The sequence below is a fragment of the Lottia gigantea genome (genome assembly GCF_000327385.1).
Source record: "Lottia gigantea unplaced genomic scaffold LOTGIsca_172, whole genome shotgun sequence".
NCBI lineage: Eukaryota > Metazoa > Mollusca > Gastropoda > Lottiidae > Lottia > Lottia gigantea.
Window position 1 is genome coordinate 105,065 of NW_008708171.1, and position 24,524 is coordinate 129,588.

The 24,524-nt window shown below is 33.7% G+C and overlaps 6 protein-coding genes across 6 annotated transcripts in view; 3 read left to right on the plus strand and 3 right to left on the minus strand.

The window, feature by feature from the left end:
- Positions 1–508: 508 nt before the first annotated feature.
- Positions 509–1,189, plus strand: LOTGIDRAFT_173796 (hypothetical protein; the record flags this gene model as incomplete). Its single annotated transcript, XM_009051862.1, has 1 exon — positions 509–1,189. The coding sequence occupies one exon, from the start codon at positions 509–511 to the stop codon at positions 1,187–1,189; it is 681 nt and encodes a 226-aa protein (XP_009050110.1).
- Positions 1,190–1,664: 475 nt separating this feature from the next.
- LOTGIDRAFT_173797 (hypothetical protein) lies at positions 1,665–2,768 on the plus strand (the record flags this gene model as incomplete). Its single annotated transcript, XM_009051863.1, has 2 exons — positions 1,665–2,196; positions 2,338–2,768. 2 exons carry the CDS (start codon positions 1,665–1,667, stop codon positions 2,766–2,768), a joined length of 963 nt encoding a protein of 320 aa, XP_009050111.1.
- Positions 2,769–4,323: 1,555 nt separating this feature from the next.
- LOTGIDRAFT_142000 (hypothetical protein) lies at positions 4,324–5,055 on the minus strand (the record flags this gene model as incomplete). The annotated part of the gene is made up of 1 exon (XM_009051864.1): positions 4,324–5,055. The coding sequence occupies one exon, from the start codon at positions 5,053–5,055 to the stop codon at positions 4,324–4,326; it is 732 nt and encodes a 243-aa protein (XP_009050112.1).
- A 4,866-nt stretch (positions 5,056–9,921) lies between these two features.
- LOTGIDRAFT_238812 (hypothetical protein) lies at positions 9,922–15,019 on the minus strand (the record flags this gene model as incomplete). Its single annotated transcript, XM_009051865.1, has 5 exons — positions 14,882–15,019; positions 13,464–13,624; positions 11,780–12,631; positions 11,126–11,178; positions 9,922–10,706 (listed from the first exon to the last, which is right to left on the minus strand). The coding sequence occupies exons 2-5, from the start codon at positions 13,565–13,567 to the stop codon at positions 9,922–9,924; spliced, it is 1,794 nt and encodes a 597-aa protein (XP_009050113.1). The 5' UTR covers positions 13,568–13,624; positions 14,882–15,019.
- A 2,339-nt stretch (positions 15,020–17,358) lies between these two features.
- LOTGIDRAFT_141991 (hypothetical protein) lies at positions 17,359–19,710 on the minus strand (the record flags this gene model as incomplete). The annotated part of the gene is made up of 3 exons (XM_009051866.1): positions 17,359–17,738; positions 18,513–18,624; positions 19,504–19,710. 3 exons carry the CDS (start codon positions 19,708–19,710, stop codon positions 17,359–17,361), a joined length of 699 nt encoding a protein of 232 aa, XP_009050114.1.
- A 320-nt stretch (positions 19,711–20,030) lies between these two features.
- LOTGIDRAFT_205260 (hypothetical protein) overlaps positions 20,031–24,524 on the plus strand; it is a 4,677-nt gene continuing 183 nt past the window's right edge. The window contains exons 1-6 of the mRNA XM_009051867.1: positions 20,031–20,194; positions 21,583–21,765; positions 22,117–22,240; positions 22,403–22,696; positions 22,958–23,158; positions 23,735–23,824. Of these exons, the coding sequence (XP_009050115.1) occupies positions 20,164–20,194; positions 21,583–21,765; positions 22,117–22,240; positions 22,403–22,696; positions 22,958–23,158; positions 23,735–23,824 (923 nt within the window). The 5' untranslated portion in view covers positions 20,031–20,163. The remainder of the gene's footprint in view (positions 20,195–21,582; positions 21,766–22,116; positions 22,241–22,402; positions 22,697–22,957; positions 23,159–23,734; positions 23,825–24,524) is intronic.

Below are 24,524 nucleotides of genomic sequence, written 5' to 3' on the forward strand. Positions count from 1 at the left end.
TTACATACCTACAGATGGTCACTGTTTCATCAAATGCGTCAATCGTGTTTTGAACAAAGATTTAACGTGTAAATTTCAAGAATACATCAACGGGTTTTCAAAAGCAAATAGAAAAGGAGTGATGACTTGTGCTAGAATGAAGGAATTCAACAAGAAATTTAACACTTCGTTTCAAATTTATAATCCCAAAAACAGACATTTTCACCCCAGAGACGTTCACGATGAATTAGATTGGGTTTTTTACTTACACAACTCGCATTTCTGTTTGATTAGAAGAAGCCAAAAAAGTTTGGGAATTCAAAGAATAGAAGACAATTACGAACAGGTGTGGAAAACGTGTAGAGACGACAACGCAGTAACACAGGTTTCACCCCTCAAACTAAACGTGCTTTCGAGTATGAGTGATGATGTGTTATTCGCTTGGGATTGCGAAACTTATTAAGAAAAAGACACGCGAAGAGCAATTCCTTATGCCTGCACTTTAATTAATTTAGAAAAACTAAGAAAAATGTTAAACAGAATAGATAATCTCTTTCCAAATTTAAAGCCGTCAGATCCCCTTCCAGAAGAATTTTATGATAAACTAATGAATGTAGTAGAACTATTTGTAGGTACAGATTGCATCGATCAAATGTTGAAATATTTAGGTCAATATGATAGAAAGAGATTAATATTAATTTCTCATAACGGCAGCGGTTTCGACAACTGGATCGTGCTTAAAAATGCAAAAAAACTAACGCATTGCCCTTTAAAAACACCCAGAGGAATTCTATCTTTCCCTTTATCTAATCCATACACGGATGAAGGTTTACAGAAAAAATGGAAAAGACAGAAAGAAATAAAGAGTAATTATTTACAACATATTAATTTCACGTGTTCCTATCAACACGAATCCTCTAGTTTGGCTGCATGGGGAAATTCTTCCAATCTTCCCGCGAATTTGAGAAAGATTGCCGACGTAGATATCGCTAAATACACGCAAGACAACTGGGAGGAATTGAGACACGAATGGGAACCTTACGCCAAGAGAGACACTCTCTGTTTGGGAGCTTGTTTGATAAAATACAACCAAGTCACGAAAGAAGTTGTAAACCAGAATATGTCCAATAATCTAACGGCTCCATCTTTATCTTTAAAGGGTTGGTATTATTTATATCATTACGATAAAGAAATGGTGGAAGAAGAATAGTATGACACTACTAGAATGGTTGCGAAACATACCGAAAAAGAAAATATAGAAAAAGTTTATTCGCACACTAATCCTTTTATAAGAAATTTTATCAGACGATCTATTAAAGGAGGAAGAGTTTCGGCAAATAGAAAATCATTTGAAACGAACAAAATGGATGAAATTTGTAACGTATTAAAGGAATATATTTCACAAAGTGAAAGTAAGTAATAACATAATTGATTTATTCAAAGAATATAGCGCAAGCACAAAAGACAAAACGGAGGTTCATTCGAGACTTAAAAAAATAATGGCATTTGATGCTAACGGTTTATACGCTTCCGCCATGTCGGATTTAGACAGTGAATATCCGAGAGCCGAAAGTGGAAGACCGTTTCTACCAGAAGAATAAAAAGAATTTGTAAAACTCTTCAATAAACAAAAATTCAGACCTAGAACAGCTATTTTAACAGTGTGGTTTGACTATCCCAAAAACATGTTCTTCCAACCGATACCAGCTAAAGATAAAATCACTTTCACGAATAAAGAAGGTAAAAAGGAAACTGGTAACAAAATCAGGTTCAGAAATGGTTTCTGTCACGACGTTTTAACATCGGTCGATATTCAAAAAATAGTGAAAGCCGGTGGACGAATTATTAGAATATTAGATGGTATAGTTTACGAAGAAAATTTTAAAACTCCACCCTATAGAGATTATATTTTAATTTTGAGAGATTTAAGAAATAAATATAAACGAGAAGGTAATATCGTGGGTAGTAACTGCATGAAATTATTAGGTAATTCCTTGTATGGTAAATCAATTCAGAAAGATATATTCACAACTAGACATTTATGGAATGAAGCAACTTTACAGGCCAACTTTGATTCACGCGTTAAAACCTATGAGAAAATTAATGATACTCAATATATTGTTGAAACAGAATTTGAAGAAAAAGAGATTACTACCGAAGACAGTAAATCTACACGACTAACACCTAGTCATTTGGGATCATTCGTTTTATCCCACAGTAAAAAAATAATGAACAATTTCATTCACGTTATAAATTGATTTTATAAACCCGAAATATACTATACCGACACCGATAGTTTGTACATTTCATCCAACAATTGGAAAAAACTAAACAGAGCTGGTTTGGTCTCCGAAAAAGACTATTGCAAAGGTAAAAACGATTACGGTGACGGTGGAATTATATTTGGTTTATATTTAGCACCAAAAGTCAAATACAACATCGTTTTGACATCTGATGGTGTTTTAAAAGAAAAGAAAACGTTTAAAGGTTATTCTAATGATAAGATAAGTGTAGAAGATTACGTTCAGTTAGCAAGCGGACATGATGTGTCGAACGAATTTAATAAACCATGGGAAAAAAGTTTCATCAATGGAGTAGTTATTCCAAATGATAAACAAAAGAAAGTTTTAAGAAGTTATTTGAATAATGTTAACAGAAAACCACCAAACAGTGAAGGAATTATGTATCCTTACAACGACAAAGATGAGTATAGTTTTGACGAAAACTATGAATTTGATGATTTCGATTATCTTTCTAATCAAGAAGAGAATGAAGATTGTTTTAAATGAAGTTGAATGACAATTTCTTCGTTGCCAAAGTCTATGAACCTGTTTTTACCGTCTTTGATTTCCAGATTTATATCTTTGATCATGAAAGAATTGACTGGTAAATAGGTCGTTTGAAACGGTTTCTCTATAATTCTGTATCCGATCGGCACCGTAAAAGTCGGTATGCTGTATATGATTTGGCGTTTGTGCTTGTTGAAAAATCCACCGTTGATCAAATTACAGTGAATGTTGATCACGTCGATGTCGTTCTCGATGTTGGCCTTGTGCGGCGCCAATGTCGATTGCGCGTATATTCGTTTATCGAACCCTAGTAACGCATTCAACGAATTTTCTACGTTGAAATCGACTTGACTGTTATATCTCAAGATCAGTTTTATTTTGTTCAGATTCAAATTACCTTCGAATTCGATATTGTTTTAGCTGTTCACGCTTCCTGCGTATTCGGATAGGTAATCGTTGATGGCTACGTATTCGTAGCTCCCCGGTAGTAAGCTTACGGTTTCGAACGTAACTCCGTTATCCGTCGATATTTTTAGTTGATTGTTTTTTTCGTTGATGTTTCTAATGGAATTGTAAACGGAGAAATACTTTAATCCCAGTTCGTACTGTTTATTGCGATCGAGTTCATACTCGTAGTCTAGAGACAATTTGAGGTCTGGTTTATTCGAGGTGATAACGAACAATTGTTCTTTATTGGACATTTTTAATGACGTTTATATAGTCTTTTTTAGTGATGATTTCTTTCTCCAAAAGCCGTTTTAATATGCCATTGACTCTTCGTTGTATTGTCTGTCCGATCGATGACCTTCCTTCATGGCCGCTAATATTATTTCTAATCTATTAAGCAATTCTTTATTGTCGTCGGATAAAAACGTTATACCTTGTCCAGATGCCACCATATCATCGAATTCGTCTATTTCTTGTATGATTGGTGGATACTCTTCTGTATAATCATCTATCTCCTCTTCATCTTGCTCAATAACTTTTGTTATATATAAATCAACTTCTTTCAATCTTCTTGTTTCGGGTCCTGACTTTCTGATCGCATGTAGAAATTTTGAGTATGCTACTAAATCCTTGTAATCGGCAATTTCAACATCCTCGCCATTCATTAAATCTATTAACCCTCTCGTTAATGTGTATATGTAATCTTTTGTATCGATTATAAATTATGTCCTAAATCTTATTCTAAAACCATTGAACAACAAACCCGCTTCATCAATGATTGGTGAAATGCTTTTTGGTAATTCTGGGTTAGCGTTTGAAAAAAGACGTTTTACATCATCTACTGTCCTAATTATAACACCACTATATTCAATCGCTTTGGGGTGATGAGGTGTGGGTTCTATACGAGGCGTGGGTTCTATAGCGAATCTCTTTTTGATATCTTCTTGACTTTTTAATATGGGTTGAAATAGAGTCTGTAGATTTTCCGTTAATCCGATTGTTGTAATCTGTTATTTTCAACTTGGGTCTTTATTTTATTCTTAGCTTTGATATATTCTCTATTTCTTTTTGAAAATTATTCCAATCCGTCATTTTTAAAAAAATAAAATTAACATATATCGATCATAACTCTTTCTCCCGCAGGTTTTCTAGTATTTACAAATACATATCCATGATCATCTGGGTTTCTCCATTGAGCTTTACAAACCTTTTTAAATGTATCTCTGTCCATTCCGTGATTTATAGACTGAATGATTTGAGATAAATCTTTATCGTTTAATTCAAATAATAAAAAACAATTTGCATTTTTTCTAATGAACATAGAATCCATCCCGTAAAAAGATTGGGATTGGTATATGCAGTGACAGTTGTGATGTCTTCCTTTGGTGAAGAATTCTTGTTGAACAGTTTGATTTCTTTGCGCTACGCAGTCGTCAAACAATATTAAGTTCTTTCGATTGCTATCAATATTAGACAAGTCTAGATCATTAATATTTTTCGTAAGAAAAACTTTTATATCCGTTGGATTGAAAGATGGATTCTTTGATTTAATGAAGTTTTCTATGATATCTTTTATTTCCACTTCTTCTTCGTTTTCTTCGTAATATTGAAATATGTCTTGAACATCTTTCTTTGGTAAATATTCCAAAGCTTTGAGGAATTGATAATACGATTGCTCTGGTGTTGTTGTGTAGATATACAGAGAATCGAAATCTAAAAGGTTTGGTGTTGTCAACATGTTAAAAGTGAGATGAGTTTTCCCAGAACCTGAACTACCGCAAATACACATGAGCATTGGGTTACTAGGAAATATGTCCGAATGTTTAAATTTCTTGCCCATTTTTATTTATTACATTTTCGTACCATAAATCACCCCGTTGCCTTTATACTTTGAAAGGAAGATTCCCTCGCCCGAACGTATGTTTTTAAAAAATATGGCGTTGCCCTTGTGTTTGACCTTCATTTCTCCAGTGTCGATTTTATCTATTAATTTGCTTAATCCCTCTTTAACGGTTTTTTTGGTTTCTTCGCCAAATCTCTGTCCGAATGCCTTTATCGTCCCTAATATATCTCCTATTCCCGAACCTCCTCGTGCTTCTCTTTCCATTGCCAAATTGTGTCTACGTGCTTCGGCGTTTGCAGCGGCTTCAGCTTTCTTATCGTTGACAGCTTTGGCTATCCCAGCAGCTCCACCAGCAGTTGCACCGGCTGCAGCTAAACCAGCAAAGATTAAAGGTAAGAAAGGTAAAAATCCACCTTTTTTAGTTAAATTCTCATCAATTCTTTCCAAGTCTATATCGTCTCTGACTTTGCAATGTTTGTATTTATCGATAATCTTTTGGGTTATATGCACTATTTTACCGTTGTAAGTTATTAGAGTCGGCGAATTCGTTTCCATAGCTTCTATTATTTTCATAACTAAAGTTTCTGGTTTCATTTTTAAAGGGTGTTTTTTTATTCAATTCTTATCATTCGTCTATCTGATATTTTAATCAAATGTTTTGCTTCTTTCAGCAATAAACAGTAGTCGGTCACATCTCCTTGTGTTTTATCGATGTGAATATTTATGTTTACCCCTGTTTTGAAAAGATCTTCTTGATGAGCTGACAGATCGAAACAAAAGATTGGATGATTGAGTGAAAAATCTGTGTTTCAAACTGAGGCGTATTTCCAAACAATTCGCACATGTTTTTATAGTTTCTGTACAATTCGTTGTAATCTTTTTTGGAAGGATCAATTGTCAAATGTTGATTGGGATAATTATCGTTGTTCAATCTGACTTGAACTTTGCGAATGATGGGATCTTGAGTATGGTTCAATGCCACTCTGAAAATGTTGTTGTTGTTTGTCTGAGAGTCTGGCAAGTTTTTGAAACCGACCATTAGATATCTCTCTGGTTTGACGGCGTTGGTGATTGGCCACGTGGTGGATTCTCCCGTTAAAGTCATGCTACCTACCGTGTTACGACGAAGAAAAGCAATTTCGATGTCTTTGGTTAAAGAGTTGAATATTCTCGTTTCCACTTCTACGGAAGGAGTGATTACCGGTATGTAAAGTTGGATATTCGTTATTTCCAATTTAGCGTCAGAGTTACGGTAAACCTATGGAAACCTTTCTGTGTTCCAAGAGACCAAATAAAGGATACAACTTCCAATTAACGTAATTACCCCATCTGTTGTTCTCGACAACGTTGTTGTATTGAAGCGCTCGTTTTTCAAATCCGTGATTTACTCCGCGAGTCACTCTTTCCAGTGTGTTTCTAGCAACTACCCTTATCCTAGCAAGGTCTGCGTCATTTGCTACAGTTCTGACCGGTTCTTTTAAAACTTCTCCGTCACCGACATCGGGAATCCATCCCGAAACTGAATCGTAGTTTTTGGGATACAGAACCGTTTTCAACATTGTGTCAAACTCGCCGGGGTGTTTTATGGTCTCTATCGGATTTGAACCAGCTTCCAAAACCATTTCGCTGAATAAAGACGGAAAGAAATTGTTTTCTAAAGTCGTGTTGGTTTGTGGAATTCGATTCTCTGAGTGGCGTCTTTGATTTTGAAATCGCATCGGAAATGGGCATCGGAAAGCAGCAACCAATTGGACAACGAATTAATTTCAAAGGTAACTCTTCCTCCGTCGTTTATTTGGGTCTTTGTCCCTACCGATGGTGAGATGATTACGTAATCCTCTTTCTTTTTGTTGAACGAATATTGAATCGGATCATACAATTGAAAGATTGGATCCAATCTGTAATTTTTGCTTGCCATTTTTATCCAATGATTTTAAACCCTTTTCCTTGTTTTTCTAGGGCTTGTCGTTCTAGTCTCTTGTTTCTTAGTTCTCTTATTAGCTGCAGTTCTTTAAGTTCGTCAGATTTTTGCACTGCATCGCTTATATTTACTCCTGCTTTTGCCACAGATCCAAGGGCTTGCGCTTCTGAGGAAATGAGGGATTTGTTGTTTGAGACAAAATTGGCCATTTTGGGGATGAGAGATGTTAGCGCAGAGAAGAAACCGTCTCCGAATTTTTTTTTTCGTGTTTTAAAATTAAAGACATTTTTAATGCGGTTATTTTTTACTGTATTATTTTAGTGAATCTTGTCTGTGGTTTGTGTAATTTATATGGAGTCTGTTATAATACAGTTTGGGGAGTCTGTTATAATACATTTTTAACAGTTTGGGGAGTCTGTTATAATACATTTTAACAGTTGTGTCTTTTCGGATATGATGCATTGAAAAAGCTGCGCATGCGCAGAAGTGAAATGCGTCATATCCGAAAAGACATATACCTGCCATCTCAAAAACCGGATCAAACTGGATGCGCTATATCAGAAAACACATATACTACTTGTGACCTCCACCACATACCACAGAGTTCGAACGGCACTTGGAACAGTCTCCATCGTAGCACATAACAGTTGCTTGTAGTATTTTCGGCAGCTGTTTTGTCAGTTTGTCCGTCGCTAAAATTAGCCTCAAAACATTGGTGAAACTGAGATGCACTAAGATGGGCTGGTTCAGCTAGTCTTTCAACTTTCTACATAGGATGTAAAGTTTTCATTGCCTCTTCAATTCCGGTAGCTGACGTTGAATCTCCACGTTTTGTGGCAAATTTGATGAGCACCCCTTGAATAGATAAATCTTCACCAATTATTCTCTCCATTTCTCTCTCAGATAAAGGTGTCTCGTCAGATTTACTGTGCATCCCTCGTGTCCAGGACAGTTGACAATAATACCTGTGCTCCTTAGCCACGCTCCAAGAAAGTTTTTTTTGCAACACAGCACTTATGATATATTTCCTATCTGTGTTTGTCTCACAAGCAATACCAATTGATTGAGATGTTCCTTGGCCAGTTTTTTACTGTGTTCTATGGTGAGAGAATTATGGATAGATGCACCTCTTCTTCTGTTGATGTTTTTCACCTCATCCATATAATCTCATTATTCAATTCGGTTGTTTTGGTACTAACGTAATTAGATGACTTGGTCATACCACTCATACCCCTTTTGCCAGTTGTGACTTCCTTGTTTAAATTCACTAAAGGGGAAATGTATCCACAATTGAGGCATTTTAGTAAATATTTCCATCCAACCCCCCTTTGTTAATCTTAAACTGCGGTACTGGGCCTCTTCTTCACTATGAGCCTGAATGGCTAAATTCCACAATTTCTTCTTTTTTTGTCACCTTTCATTTCCAGAGTTTTGAATGACAAGACTGTAAAACTCCATTCATTCATTTCATTTCATTTTGGTTTTTGTGGTGGTAAAGGGAAAAACCTATAAACGAGTTACATAATAATTGTTACTTAAAGGGACATTTTTGTAGGTTGAAAATTGATTTGCTCAAATTTGTGAAAACTATAAACTAAAATCTGTCACATAACGTATCTGGAAGTTTTAATGAAAAAATCCAGTCGTTAATTTGTTAACACCAAATTTCAGTAAAATAAACGCCTAATTGTAGAGTTTTCTAAAGATTTCAACTAAATATAAAAAGCCATTATAAAACCAATCACCGAAAATAAGTCAAACTGCTTAATTAACAATAAGTACTATCAGTTTTTAATCAACACTTTTAAAAAGAAATTCAGTTTGATCAAGTAGATACATAGATATAAATAGCAGAAATAGAAATATTTTCAGGTATAATTTACGACGTTTTTGATAGTGAAAATGTTTTACAAAAAAGCGGAGTGCCCCTTTAAAGTCACTCCCTAATGGAAGTATGCCCTTTTAAAAGTCATTCTAGAAAACATTTTGGTCTATGTTATGTCTATTTCTGCAATTGTCATTAATTTAAGACGTATTTTGGTTGTTGAAGTAAAAACAGGTGGAATCATGTGCGACGTAAATGTTACATAATAAATTTGACTCTTATTCTGTGTAATTTGTGTTTTTCAGGTTTGTTTTAGATCTTTTTACAGAATTAAATTATCTTCACCAATAAAAAAGTTATTACCAATTCAGATTTGTACGAAAGAAGTTTAAACATCACCATTTGCATACTTTTAGATTTACTTCACAATGTTTGGACAGGTTGATCCATCGATCGAACTACAACCAATATCTCGGAGTACCCCAAATCTATCTTTCCCTGCTGGAAACAAATTTAGACTGTCGGTCCAATGAGCTTGAACTTAACTACAACGTCTATCATTCCTTTCTGAATGCCCCTTGCTAATACATACATGAAAAGAAAGTAGAGGTAGACTAGGAAAAATACCAGTTTGTCTCACATATCCATAATTAATTCATAATTAGCTAAATTAGAAGAGAATTACCAGAATTCTTTTTTTAGTTTATCCAGACTGTACAAACATGAGCATTTATAATTGGTTATATGCGATAAGGAAATAAAGATATGATTAAGAATACATGATAATTCATTAGAAACACCAATTTGTCAAATAGTTTGCTTAATTTGACAATAAAAAAATAAGGAAACCCATCTTTAAGCAGGGGCATATTTACCAGATATTTCCCAAGAACCCCAGTGACAGGATATAGTCCTCTCCATATCTTATTCATCAATAGATTGTTGTTTAATCACCGATCAGAATTAAACTTGTCAGAATTAAAATCAATATTTTTGAATTGATGGATGAACGTTGGATTGTAATTCTGAAAAGGGTAAGGGGTGGCTGAAACCATCTCTATCAGTTGGATAAGTAAATACTCACAAGACAATATCCCTTTAACTATATTTAATTGCGTCAATTACATATATATCCAAATAACATGCGTAAATGTTCCCGTACAATAATTTCCTTGGGATGGAGTAGGAAATTTTCACTCGCTACACTCATTTCCCATACATTTAAATTTAAAATGGAATCCTGTAATTCTCGAAATTCCCTATTAAATAATTCAATAAAAACTGGTCCCATAAAATCAGCAAAGTGCGACTCACACCTTGATTCACCAAACGAATGTGGTGTTTTGACAGCAATTACCACATTCTTGTTCCTGGATAACGCTTTCTTTATGGCACTTTTGAGACCACGTATTGCCCGTAAAACAATTGCGGAGTGCTGACGTATCATGTGAGCATAATAATGTATCACGAACACTATTTTTCGATTGGATGGTAGTTCATTTAAAATCCTTGCCGTTGACTTGAGATTAAGTTCACCTCCCTGTAATTTGGCATCCGAGAAAGGCAATTCATGGGGATTCCATGAAATTGTAAGGTTTCTATTCTTAGAGACACATTTACTAGGTGAATGCCATTGAGGCCACTTCCATTTTTCAGTGACAAGTATACAGTCATGAACGACTTTAGAAGTAATGTAAGAAAAATACTGACGAGTGGTGGAGTCGCCCATGATGATGACGTCCATGTTTTTTAAACATGATTCGAAAGATGAATTATCAAGGGTATTTTTACATTTTAACGATATCCATTTGCTGCTATTAAAATATCCCGATGGCATCTTGGTGTTCCACGTCTCTTTTTTGTCTAAAACGTTACAGTTTTGGTTTAGTTTCAGCAATTGTCCTGAAACAAAAAGATGAATTTAAATTAGATTAGTTAAAGTGAATGATGGTATAAATATTTGTTTTGCCAGCTTACACAATAATATGTAGAGCTCAATTTCATGTTGATGAGCCAGACGTTGGACTTTCAATGTGAAAACCATTTCCATCAGCTGATATGTAGCTAAATAAAAAAATTTAGAGGACAATACTCTTTTGAGTGATGACTTATGATTTTCTTTTCATCACCTGTCACCGTGTTAAGGCAAATATTTAAACTCTCTGTATCACATTCTCAGGCACATGTTACATCTGGATAGTCAATGACTGCGTCATTCGGGAGAATCAACATGTTGATTAGCTAGTTGCCAAATGTATTGTTTCAAATAGCTATGAATTATCGAATTTTCTCAACAGGGCTATAGAAAAAGAAGGACTGACCATTTTGAAAATGAAATTTTAGTTTAGTCTTCAATATTCTGTTATGAGATTTTCTGAAAAGCAAAGAAAAAATATATAAAATATTTGATTCACCTTATACATATTTACAGCTTCGCGTGAAAGGAAATAGGTCTGCTATTACATGATCCAAAGTAATTTCCTCAAGTTAGTGGATCAAAGCTTGAGTCCAGGGCATCAAGCAACAAGCAGTGGCGGAGCCACAGGGGGGGCAGCTGCCGCCCCTCGCAGCCCCGAAGGCTAGTTTTTCGGGCAAGGCATTAAAAAAAAATTTTTTTGAACGAACCGATTTTATTTTATTTATTTTTTTGGAATTTAAAAATGAAATCATATCTTTTCCCGAATATCCTATACTATAAGTGTATTTTTTAAAAATTGATAGCCTGATTGTATTCTCCTATAATAATATTTCATAATTTATATTATTTCTTCCCTTTCATCCCGTGTGCATTTTAGTACTGGGAAATTATTAAGTTGATAAGGAGTATTTGCATAATTTCCATCACCCTGCATGTCGTTATCTGTCTTCATTAGCCAATATAGTGCAGAAAAACCTTCTTTTATTGCATTTCTTAATATAATTTTTTTTATCTAAAAAATATTTATTCATAAATTACAAAAAGGGGTGTGCCCTACCTGTTAAATATTAATTCTCTTTGGGCTTTTGTTAAAGGGATATGAGTTTGACCATATTCTTTGAATAAGTTTATATCCGCACATCCTAGTTTTGTACTATTTGGTTTTCCACAATACCATGGTTGTCCATTGTTTAGCATTGTAAAGTTACACACTTCGCCATGCCCTGGTATAGTTTGGAAGAAAGTGCAGGGAGTATATTCGACGACCTCGGCTTTCTTATATTGGCCTACAAGGTAAGATAGTGTTCCGTACTGACGGTTCCACATAAACCTAGTGGCAAGTTCCTCTCTTGTGTAGGCCAATTTAAAGAATATTAATGAATTGCCTTCCCAAATGGCTTTAAATGTTGCCACATAAGTTCCGTTGTAATGGTCTACAACTTCTCCAGATGCCTTATAAACAAAGTCTGAAGATTTAATCCATACTCTGACATCATCACCACCTACTTGTCGTGGTCGACCAGCACCATCAAACAGCTGAATCAGGATCTTGAATTCATCTCCAACCCGAATATTGTCGACTGAGGTTAAAAACGATAACTTTGTAAGCTTAACACTAGCAGTGTCACTTAAGTCAAGAAACTCTGGGTCTCTTAAAGTCATGGCCTCGACACTTACCATATCTTGTATTGGTGTAGATATGGGAATTTGGTATACTCCAGGTAACTTTATAGTCAGGTATTTATAACATTTACATGTGTATGAACAGGTATTTTCCTTGTTGATATTTCGACATTGTTCAATACTTGTGAATTCCGGTAATTGGCAAGTTAATTTTTCTTTTTGTACCAGTAAAAGTAACTGCGAGTTTTCGTGATATGTACTAATTTCACTAAAAGTTGTTGATATCCTGAAATGGCAAGTATTACGTCTAAGTTTATTTTAAGTGAAGAATTACGATAATTATGCGGGAAACTATATATAAACACTTTGTACTAAAGGTTGCTGTTTTCAAACAATACAGATCGTGCTGTCAATGATCAACTGAGCCGGTCATCGTTCATTGCAAATCATAGTTCACCCATTACAAAATATCTCCCAGACATTCTAATTTTAAATTCTGACCAAAAATTCGTTTCGTTTTTTATTAGCTTTTATTTTTAACATAGCCACTTCAGTTAGGTTAGAGAGGGCTGTCTTTAAACCCAATCTGAAGTGGCTATATTAAAACTAAAAGCAAATAATAAACGGAAGTAAAGAGAGACAATGAAGATGCTTGTGCGTCCTTTTGGTTAAAAGGTTCTCAGGCATCCTGTTTTTTGAACGGTTTATAGTTTCAACTTTTTAAACCTTAATGCAAATGTCTTTCCGCGTAAACATTTAAGGAGCAGCTCTGATTTAACTCGACAATGTGGCAAATCTTCGATCGATCTTACCACAGAAACACTAACACAATCTGCTATCTTACTTTTAAGCACCGGTAAATCTTTACTTGGTGCATCAGTTTCAAAATTGTACTGATTGATGGTCTTAAAATGACTATTTGTTGACAGATATTTTGTAAGCTTACGTTATTATAAGCAAAATGACAAAACATTTTTGCGGAAAATAATCCCAGAAATTTATTTTTTAAATGCAAACTAACTCTTGGACAATCAGAAGTGTATTGAAATTTATATTCCAATTCAGACAAAAATGACCAGGACTAAACAGGTACTGGATAAATACATAAGCATTCATACCTCAGTTTAAAACTCTCAAAATATCGTATAAATGAGCTGTCCATCAGAACCCAAAACAATACTAATATTGTTGACACTACTATAAACACGAACTGTTTGTTCATTTTGATGTATCATACCGCTGATGAACCGATGAGAGAAACTGTATAAGTCTCAAAATCCTAAAAAATCAATAATTAAACTTATTTAGTACAATTAATATTCCACTACCACAAGCTGTTGTCGTTTCTAATTACAAACAAAATACTAAATATCCATATAAATATTATTATTTAAAGGGACACATTCGCATTGTGTTCGACCAATCGTACCTTAGCCTCAGGAACGGGATATTTTTTAGCAAAGCTAATCAGTAATATTGTTTAGAGCTAACCGTTAAACCTTTTAAATCCATGTGTGTCCAGAATTATCTGCGTTTGACGATTCGTCTTTTCTTGAGACTATACACCATAATACTGTACTATATAAATTTGTAGCATTTTTTATTGACACACAAGTATTCAAAAGCAGATGAAATATATTTCAAATTTGAATGAAATTTGTATTCTTGAACACAAGTCTCTTTTCTTGCTTGCATTTTAGACGTTATTGATGACATCGTTGACATCATTACTCCCGTTGTTGTGACAGCTGTTTTTGATATTTTCTCCTTTTTTTGAATACTCAGCCAAAAATTTTCTGATTTTCGATAGGAATCATCCTGGGTGATAACAAACATTCACACTAAGTTTCGTCAAAATCTGTCAATAGATTGAACCTTCAGAGACGAACGGGCGGAAATGGGTGACAGTAATACACACTAAACGCCCCCCTCCCCACCCCTATTCATGTATAAAAATTATCATTCTAGATTAGATCGATGAACGGCTATCTATTAATAATTACTTTATATAGCAACAACTTAACTTATTTTGAATATAGATCTACGCCTTAAGATAATAAGAGGGTGACATGTACCAAAGCCCTTACTGGTCTGTAAACATGTGAACAAGAAATAGTTAAAACAAGTGAGGCTGAAACGTCTTAAGGACCCTAATCAGAGTTGGGGGATATGAGATTTTTTGTGTTTCGCGATGTAGACAATTATTTATCACGATAGGTTCAAATGTCGTGATATAGAAAAATTTAACGGAAAAATATCTCTTTGAAATGTTATAAAAAGTATCTCGTTTATTGGGGCAGACTGGTTTGCCCGAAAAATTTGAGTTTATTCTTGATATATGTAAATAGTTTTCAGATGAGCTGTGAACACTGTTATAGATTAGCTCAGCTAAAAAATTCCAGTTTCTAAGTCTAAAATACGATTGGTTAAAAAATGGCCTACCTGTCCCTTTAATATAAAATATAATCTCGTGTTTCGAAAACTGATCAGCATATTTTCACCTTTATACATATCGGGTTCGGCCTAAAAGGCATACCTGAAAAATTTCATCAGTCATTATTTCAGGATGATGTTGATTTTCTTCTTTCTGCTATTTAGTATAAGTTATTTATGGAAATTCAGGACATCCCCAATTCATTTACGTCATTCCACGAGAAATTGTGCTCCATCACGTGCCTGACTGTCTCCGGACGACTGAATCTGTTTTTAGTTTAATTTTACATGGTTTACTTTATGGCATGTTATCCTCGATTACTCACCATCCAAGATCAAATGTTTTTCGACTCTCATTAACAGGACACCTATATAAAGAACTAACCGTAAAATGGATATTGATTAAGTCAAGCATAACATACATACAATAACCAGTGTTATTTGAGTCAACTATATAGACTACTAGTAGTAATTGTTTGTAGTAATATAGGACGTATTGTGTTCATCTCAATTAAAGTAAAATACATCATAAACTCACATCTATTTGACTTTTATTCCAAATTTTTATCCAGATGATATATAAAATATTTTTAAAACTTTTCAACATGTCAGGGTTGTTAAAATTTAACAATTTCGATACATGTAGATAATCACAGGTCTTTTGAAATTATTACCAATTCATGAGCTGTGAAAACGGGTGCTGAATGATATAATAAAATATATTTATGAAACCTGTACCCTCACTGGCGCCACCAATGTATATTATGAAAGACCAAACAGCCCAATATTAAGACGTCTTAATCCTTAATCCTTAGCCCGTAATGCTTAATTCCAACTCCTTCATTTGTTGGTCATTTTTGACATTTTTTCAGAAAATGATCATCAGTTCATAAAAATGAAAATTCGTTCTCTAAATCAATAATTTGTCAAGAAAAAAGCTAAATTAAAAAAAACGCTTCTCTTTACATTTCTTCGGTAACAAATCTTCAAATACAAATCATGCCCAACAATTTAATGCAGCTTTTCATTTCACCAAATACATTTCTCGAATATCAAACAGCGCTATCTCTCTTCATAATTATGTGCATTGAAATTATGACAACAAGCGGTGCTGATCGTTGTTGGCTATCACAGTGAAAAAAACAATTTTCGAGAAATGTATTTGGTGAAATGATAAGCTACATTAAATTGTTGGCCATGGTTTGTATTTGAAGATTTGTTACTGAAGAAATGTAATGAGACACGTGTCTTTTTTAATTTAATAATTCAATTCATGATTTTTATGAACTAATGTTCACTTCATGAAACAAATGTCAAAAATGACCTACAAATGAAGCATTACGGGCTAAGGATTAAGGAGTCTTGATTTTGGGCTGTCTTCCATAGTACATTATTATATAACATAGTCTGTGAGGTAAAAATATTCTCTATCTTTTCTCAAAATTTTCACAATGTTACAATGCATACATGTTACTGCACTTGACTAGATGAGATGAGTAGGGATCGTGGGCGGAAGTGGGTTGGGGGTTCTCCCTTGGGAAATTTGTTTTTAACATAATTATGCTCTCCTACAGTTTGGGGTTGGGGCCTTCTTAGGGTTTTGGGGCCTTTGGACTTGAACCACTGTTAAAAAGGCGAGACAGTTGGCTCATTTCCCGTTCTTTGTACTTACTTATACATGAACCGACCAGGAAACTACCAACTTAAGCATAAACCGAGCAAGAAGCGACATGAATCGACCTCAAACTATTTTGCGGTGAATTCTAAGCAAGCAAATCAGGCCGAAGATATACTTCATTTTAAATAAAATAACTTTTCCCCGGACGATATAAATACTAACATTGTTTTCCAGAACTCGTTTCACTATCAGAGCCAAACGGTCAACCGTAACAGTTCTACTAGTTCTCTGCAACAGATTCAGCATCAGTTGTACGGAAACTGTCGAGGGTTGCAGAATGTTCAAAACTTGGTGTGGATTAAAATCAGTTGTGGATTAAAATCAAAGGTTAAAATACAAAACCAATGATCAATCTTGATTCTTTCTTTTTATGTAAGCATTTGTGTATGTATTTGCATTGTATTGTATCTCCACGATAGTTTCAATATTAATCAGGGGCGTAGCATACTGGGGTGGTGTGTGTGTGTGGGTGTGTGAACTGAACTTGTCCGTAAAACGTAGAATCGGATGGTAAAAGACGGAAATGACCGATTGGTTAACGGAAAGCGCGAAAACCTTATATGTTATGATATCATCGGTAAACTGTTCGTTTATCGTAATTTTCGGTTCACCGAAGGTGTTTTCCGAGTGTAGACCACATATGGTTTTACCATTCATGTACATGACATGAAAACCAAGAAACTAACACTGGGACTCTTATAATACAGATAAACGACATCTCTTATGCTGTCTTAATTACTAAGGGGCGTCATCTCTCACTCAATATAGACTCAATTAAACAGCAATTATACTATTGGTACATACTTAAAAATGATTGTCTCAAATGGGAACACAGATTCATTCTTCAAGCTGACATTTTAATAACAAATATAAATACTACATTAAAGAAAGATCAATTTCGCTCAGAATTGTTTCACTGCAGAATAAATCCTGATATCTCGAGATTTTTCATGCAAAACTAATTTCAAGCTGAAATCCTTTTCTAAAACTTTCAAAAAATCAGTGTCACGATCATATCGTATCTTACACGATAGGAGAACTATGGTATCTTTATTAGCTAGGTGGACAAGAGTTCGTTGTAAGTCATCAAATGTTTCTTTGATATAAATTATGTCTGCCCCGAGTATTACATCATAGTGTTCTTGAAATTCTTCCAAAGATTTAGTCCAATCTAATTCACGAACATGAATTCTGTCTTTTTTATCTTTAGGCATATTATTCTTTACCATTAAATTAAGTGACTGCAAGGTCTCTTGTCTTTCTGTTACAGTCACTTCCCCTCCTACAAAGAAAGAAATATTTTAGATGAACACAACAATCATGTTTTCCATTGCATCAAACAATACTGATGTTGGTGCTAATTTAAGGTGAGAATACATGAGGTTCTATTTCTGGTCTAACGTATATGGGGTAAGGGACCAGGCATTATTTGCTTCTTTTATATTCTATAGTATCAATAATCAAGCATTTGAGACCGTACCACACCTATTTACACACTTTAATGAATTATTTCATGACATAATCCAGGTAAGAAGGTAATCAGAGACACTGGTAACATCAATTTGCGCCATTCGAATTTTTAATCAGACGTCTGTGGTTCCTGCAATTCCTTTAAATGGCACAAATTGATGCTTTCAGTGTCCCCAATATGCATAAAAAATTCAGAAATCCTCTTTACAATCCCTTTAATTCTATCTCAGAAAGCAAGACTAAATTAGATACGTAATCCCACACCAACTTATAATGATTTTTTGTGTCTTTCATGATACAATACAAACCTAATAGTGATTTAGAAAGCAATACAATACAAACCAAAAAGTGATTTAGAAAGCAATACAATACAAACCAAAAAGTGATTTAGAAAGCAATACAATACAAACCTAATAGTGATTTAGGAAGCAATACAATACAAACCTAATAGTGATTTAGGAAGCAATACAATACAAACCTAATAGTCATATATGAAGCAATGCAATACAAACTTAATCACATACAGAAAAGCAAAACCGTTTTCAGATCACACTTTCATAAAATTACACTCAAGATAGTAACAAACCTAATAGGGCTGCCACCATTCCAGTTAGACCTGTGCCAGAACCAAGTTCTAGTACATATTTACCCTCAATCACTTCTTTATTTTTTTCTAAATATTCTCCAAGAACTATAGCCTGGAATAGAGAAGATGAAAACCCTGTGATTAATTATCATAATCAAAAATGTTTTAACCTACTGTAAGTATTTAGTCAAAGTGGAAAAATGAATTTTGCCAAACGTTATAAACAAAATCTTTGACTTGCATAAATATAGTCTAGAAATTTCAATAAAAATATGTTCTAGAAATACTTTATAGAAATTACAATAGTAAACTTGTAGAGCGCCTACTAATCCAAAATAAATGCTGCTCTATGGCTGTAAACAAAACATTGACAAGTTAAAAAGTCACAACAAACAGGAAAACATCATAAGCTTATACAACAAATTTCAATATTAAGAGAAGCATATTGGTTAAATAGTTCACTCTTCAGTCTTTTTTTGAATGAATTCAAGTAAACCAAATTTTTGGTATAATTTGAAAGTTTATTCCAAAGAAAGGGAGTAAGAGAAAGCCTGTTCTTCAATATTCGATCAATGATTTGCAGGCCCTAGTTGTTGATTATTTTGTGATCGGAACGCTCAGTTTATATTGTTGAAGTATATTTTTAATATAAACTGACAAATCCGATATATATCATAGAGTAGGTCAGGGAAAGTATTTTAGATTTAATCCTTTAAGGTATGGGTAGTCAGTGCAGTGGTCTTGTAGCTTAGATTGCAAAACTATTCTAGCAGCTTTATTTTGTATCTTCTTGTGGCATTGTGGTATATTGAATAAAAGAGAGTCTATTCTCGAGGTACTGATATTTTTCCATCAGAAGCACAACACGAAACACACTGAAAATTGTCTATGGAACAATTCTAAGGGCATAAATGCTTCAACTGTTCCTGACCTGGGACAACATGTTATAATAGCATGCGATGAGCTATTTTCAATCTAATGACAAACTTACTGAGTCCCAAACAACAGCTGCCACACCAAGACTACCAAAATTCTGTTTGATGGTGAAAGAATGACCAACAAATGTGAAATTTCTCTCCAGCTTTTGATGAGGAAACAGAGTTGAGTCATCAAATGGCACTACAGCCAATGCATTTGATTTCGTTTCTTTCTGGCAACTCTTTACACTGTCTATCTTAGAGCTGCAGGATGATTCCATAGTTTCACCAACAGCAAAATGGCTTTCTTTTAGGCCTATATTTTTCTCAAAACATAATGTTACATTCAGACAATTGAAAAACGTCAGTGCAAAATACACTAAGTCTACAGATACTTGAAAGTTCATTTGTGGAAGATTTAAGTAAAATAACCGTTGTTAGTCAATGTATCATTATGATTTATTTCCTTCACACAAATTAAATTGGAGTGTCAATTGCAAAAGAAAGGTGTATAGTGTTACTTTCGATTTCACTTCCGTTTAAGCCAGTAACCGGAAGCACGCGAAATTTCCGGTTTTGTAACTATGGAGACGTTGTCATACGCCATGTTGATTGTTGACATTTTTAACCAAATGTTCTGTTAAAACTAAAAGATTTGTTGTATATTTTGTTATGATTTTTTTGAAAGTGACATTTGGAATTTGTTGATTATTACGAAGTTTTCAAGTTACAAAATGGCTACAAATAAAAACATCAATGAATGCGGTGAGTTTTTCTTTGTACAGTACACCATGAGGCATGAATGTTTACAGAATCGATTTTGTATGAATGTGAGTATCAACTCAAAACACCACAGAGAGTTTTAAATTTTACTTGGATTGAAAATTCCAATCAATGAAAAAATTATATTTTGTATAATCTTATGTCACCAGTGACTTTTTCTGTACTATAATACATACAACTACAAGACTAAAACAAATATAGTGATGTAATCTATATTTGTGCATATAAGGATTCAACATTGAATTTCGTCAAAATTTGGGAATAATTAAAATTGGTTTATTTCAATTTTCTTTATGATTCCCTTACCTTGACCCATATTTCATGAGTAACCAAAACGACCACAGCTACAAAATGCATCACCTATTTTTGTGTAAGCTTACAATGTTTGATCTATAAATGAGTTGAGAAAAACATGTATGGATTCCCAATAGTATAAGCTTAATTATCATTTCTTAACTTAAGACTATCTTTAATATCAAATTAATTATAACTTATGATAATTCCTTCAAAGAATACTTTTGGTGACTCACAAAATAAAATAGAAAAAATGTAAGAGTAATTTATTGCTAAAAATTATTAAAACAGCATATCGTGGGTGACAGCTTGAAACCTCGTATATGCCATATTTGGTCATTTTGAATTTTTGGTACCGTTTGCTTGATTGTAAATAACTCAAAAAGCACTAATTAAATAACACGTTTATAAACAGTCAGATTTAAAACCTCGTAAAATATATTATTATACGAGGTTCAATGTTCCTTTTCTGCAGATGAAAATGAAAAACCTCGTACCGGTATACTGTATTATTATACAAGTTTTCGGTACAATAGGCCGGAGATTTCAAATTGTTATACGAGGTTTATATTTTCAAAGAATGAAAACCACGTATAGCGATAAAAAAAAATAATAAAGATTTTAACAAAATATGCGTACAAATAGTTTTTTGTTTTTTTCTCGAAAGGTAATTCGGCGTCATATATCGTTATACAAGGTTTCAAGCGGTCACTCACGATATAAGAATATTTTTCTGCTGACATGTCACGTGACTTTGTTAGAACTCTGGAAAATGAATATGTTCTAGCAGAAGACATTTGGAACAAATCTGCCGTTTTGTGTATGTTAGAAATTGAGAGGCATGAAATTAGGTTACTTGACTGTATAATAGGCTTATTTTTTATAATAGGCTATTCAAAAAGAAAAATATTCATATGGAACTTTCATCTGTAGGCATTTGTCCTAGATCTATATAGAAATGGCCCTACACATGAAATCAGCTCAAATCTGATCGTAAGAATCCCCTCTGTAGAATCATATTTTTACCAACTTAAAATAATCAGTTGTAGATTATTGAAGTTATTTTTTATTTTAAGGATGGTTTTATCATGCACCAGCAAAAAGAGAAGAGAAACCAGATCCAGCCCCTACACCATATATTTCACAGATTCCTGGCTTGAGTGAATATGAAGATGACCAACCTACTCAACCACAGGGACTTTATTTTAAAGATACTGACAGTAAATTTATAAGATTATCAAAACAAGGTGGTCGTAAAGGTAAGTTTACAATATTTACATGGATCTCTCTATAGATCATATTTATATATCAAGCTGATAGAGCTCAATTTCAGTTGTCGGTTTCAATTTTCAGAGTTATTTATAACCTGAAATTTACTATTTTCTTAGACATTTATGAACATTTTTATGTGCAGTGAGTCCAATGTAGTATGATGATCTTACATTGACCTTGCATCAACTGAAAAAGAATACATTTTATTTTGTATGTGTGGCAATTTGCGAAGTCATATTCATACATTGTCTAAAAACTGTTTTTCATTATGATGATTTCTTAATTGTGATAGAATTATTGCTTAGAAATAAGAATTTTGAATTAAATCTTTTTGCCAGATTTGTTGGTATTCAAGGACAATAAGCAGACAGAAAACAAAGAACCTCAAGGATATCCTAAAGTAGATTGGTTTTATTTAGCAGATAATGCTAGAGAAGATGCTGCAATTCAGGAACCAAAGAAGTAAGTTGAGTTACCATAGCAACACTAATATGTTATACCTATCCAAATATTTAAACCTGTGTCATATAATTCTAGTCTTGTCCATGAAATTATCTCCCTATGAGAAAGAAGATGTGCATCTGGCCTGGGATATTGGATGTTAAATTCTTATTTATATTTCAGGCCACATCAGTTTTTATTACCAGAATATATGGTCTATGACAGTTATGTCCCTTCATGTGTAGAGGGCACTAGTCCAAGTCCTGACGGATCAAGGAGACAAGGAAGTCGAGTACCGTATGCATGTGATAAACAGACTATATTTCAATCTGAAGGCAATGATGTTACTGATAAAAGAGTGAAGATACCAGAGGCCAGGCAACCTGGGTTTGGTGTGCGGAACAGTAAACCAGTAAAAGTTCAGCAACATACTTCAAAAACTCCAAATGGTTCTAATATGATGAAAGATCATGGACGGTAGGTTGCTTTTTGAATAAAAAATATTTCTCTGGAAGACTCTTTTTATGACATCATTTGTTGGAGAATTCATCCAGGATCATTGAATTGTGAAATAAAATGTCTTATATAAACATACAGAGAGAAAGAAAGATTATTTATCATTTGATTGGACTAGTAAATCTTTATTAGCTGGTATGCAATACCATAAGGTGTTTGATTCCATTTTTATTGTACAAAACATTGCAGATTGCTATGTATCTCAATAATATCTTAAAACAGTATCGTGTATTTTAGAATAACAGAGGGTGATAAACTTGCACAGATGCACCATATCTTAGCCTATGACTATGAGAGACAATGGCATGAAGAGATGAAGAAATCTCATGACCAGCAAGCTCCAGCTAAACTGAAAGGAGAACATCCAATACCATCTGAATATGATGATAAATATGGGAAAAAAGCCGCTCCAAAGAAAACAAGGTATGTCATTTATTTTGCAAACAAGAACAACAGATTATTATGTACAGTATGCTGTCAAAATTTTGCTATTTTAATGCTGTGGTGTTAATCTGTTTAGGTGGTAGATGACAAGTCTGTTTAGAATTCTGAAGCAACTATAGGTCCAATTCTTTGTTATCTATTAATATCCTATCTGACATCAAGTTTAGGCATTCAATGTCTGTTAAATGCAAAACTCTAATGAAATACAAAGCCATTAATCAGTGTTTGGCATTTGAATAACTTAACCAACCTGATAATCCCTTAATTACCTTTCTTTTTGAATTTGACAAACATCATGTCAAACTGGTATAATATATCTATCTTCTCTCAAGGGGAAATTGAGATCAAATGTCCAGTTCACAAAAAAAAAAAATCAACAGCTATGATATGGACAGTGACAAATGAATTATTTTGAAATTATTACATGTCTTAAAACAGCTTTTAAGTGATTAAATGAATAAGTACATTATTTAGTCCATCATCTTTTGTAAGTTCCTTTATTTGGTTTGGCACTTTATATATAAATCATAATTTAAGGTATTTTTGTGTTTTCAGTCCAGCTGTTAGCCCCACTAGTCGTAGAGGTGATAGTGCTAAGAAACAAACTACTCAAAATACAGAATCAGAAATGTTCAAATTATCCAAGTAAGTACTTTTATAGTAATTAATGATCACCATGAGATTTATTGATATACTTCATAATGAGAAAAGTTCATTAACTGCTACCTATGCTTTGTCAGTATGTTGTTTGGATTTTGAGTTTCATTTTGTGTTTGGATTGTTAGTACTTGGTTTATTTATTTTTTGATGAAATTATTGGCATAAAGGAATTGATGGAATGAGGAAAATTAATAGTTCGACAAAGGTATTTTTGCACATGCAAAAAACAAACCCCAAAACATAAGTCGTCCACTGGGTATTATGGTATCTTATGTAGTAATGAACACAGTAATTATATGACTACACATGTAACTGTATTGTAAATTGTGACTCTTCATTTTGTTATAACCAGACCCTTGCCCTTGTGGTTTTTGTTCAAAGACTTTTGAAAGTTATAATCTCACCATTTTACATGTACCGGTACTTAAAAACTCATGTGCCAACTGAATGCTATCTGTAAAACAGTACTGAAATTCCATGTTTATAGTTTACCAGTAGTAATGAACAAAAAATGAGAAAATTTTTTATGCAGTTTGGAGTAGCTGAAATAAAGCCTTCGCAACCAAACATTTGCTCAGAATACATGATATATTGTAGTTTGCCTCTTGTCATTTTTTTTTCATAGCCCATTGCTACATGACTTGCATTTTTCATGCATCAAATTAGTCGATTTTTTTTTTTTTCA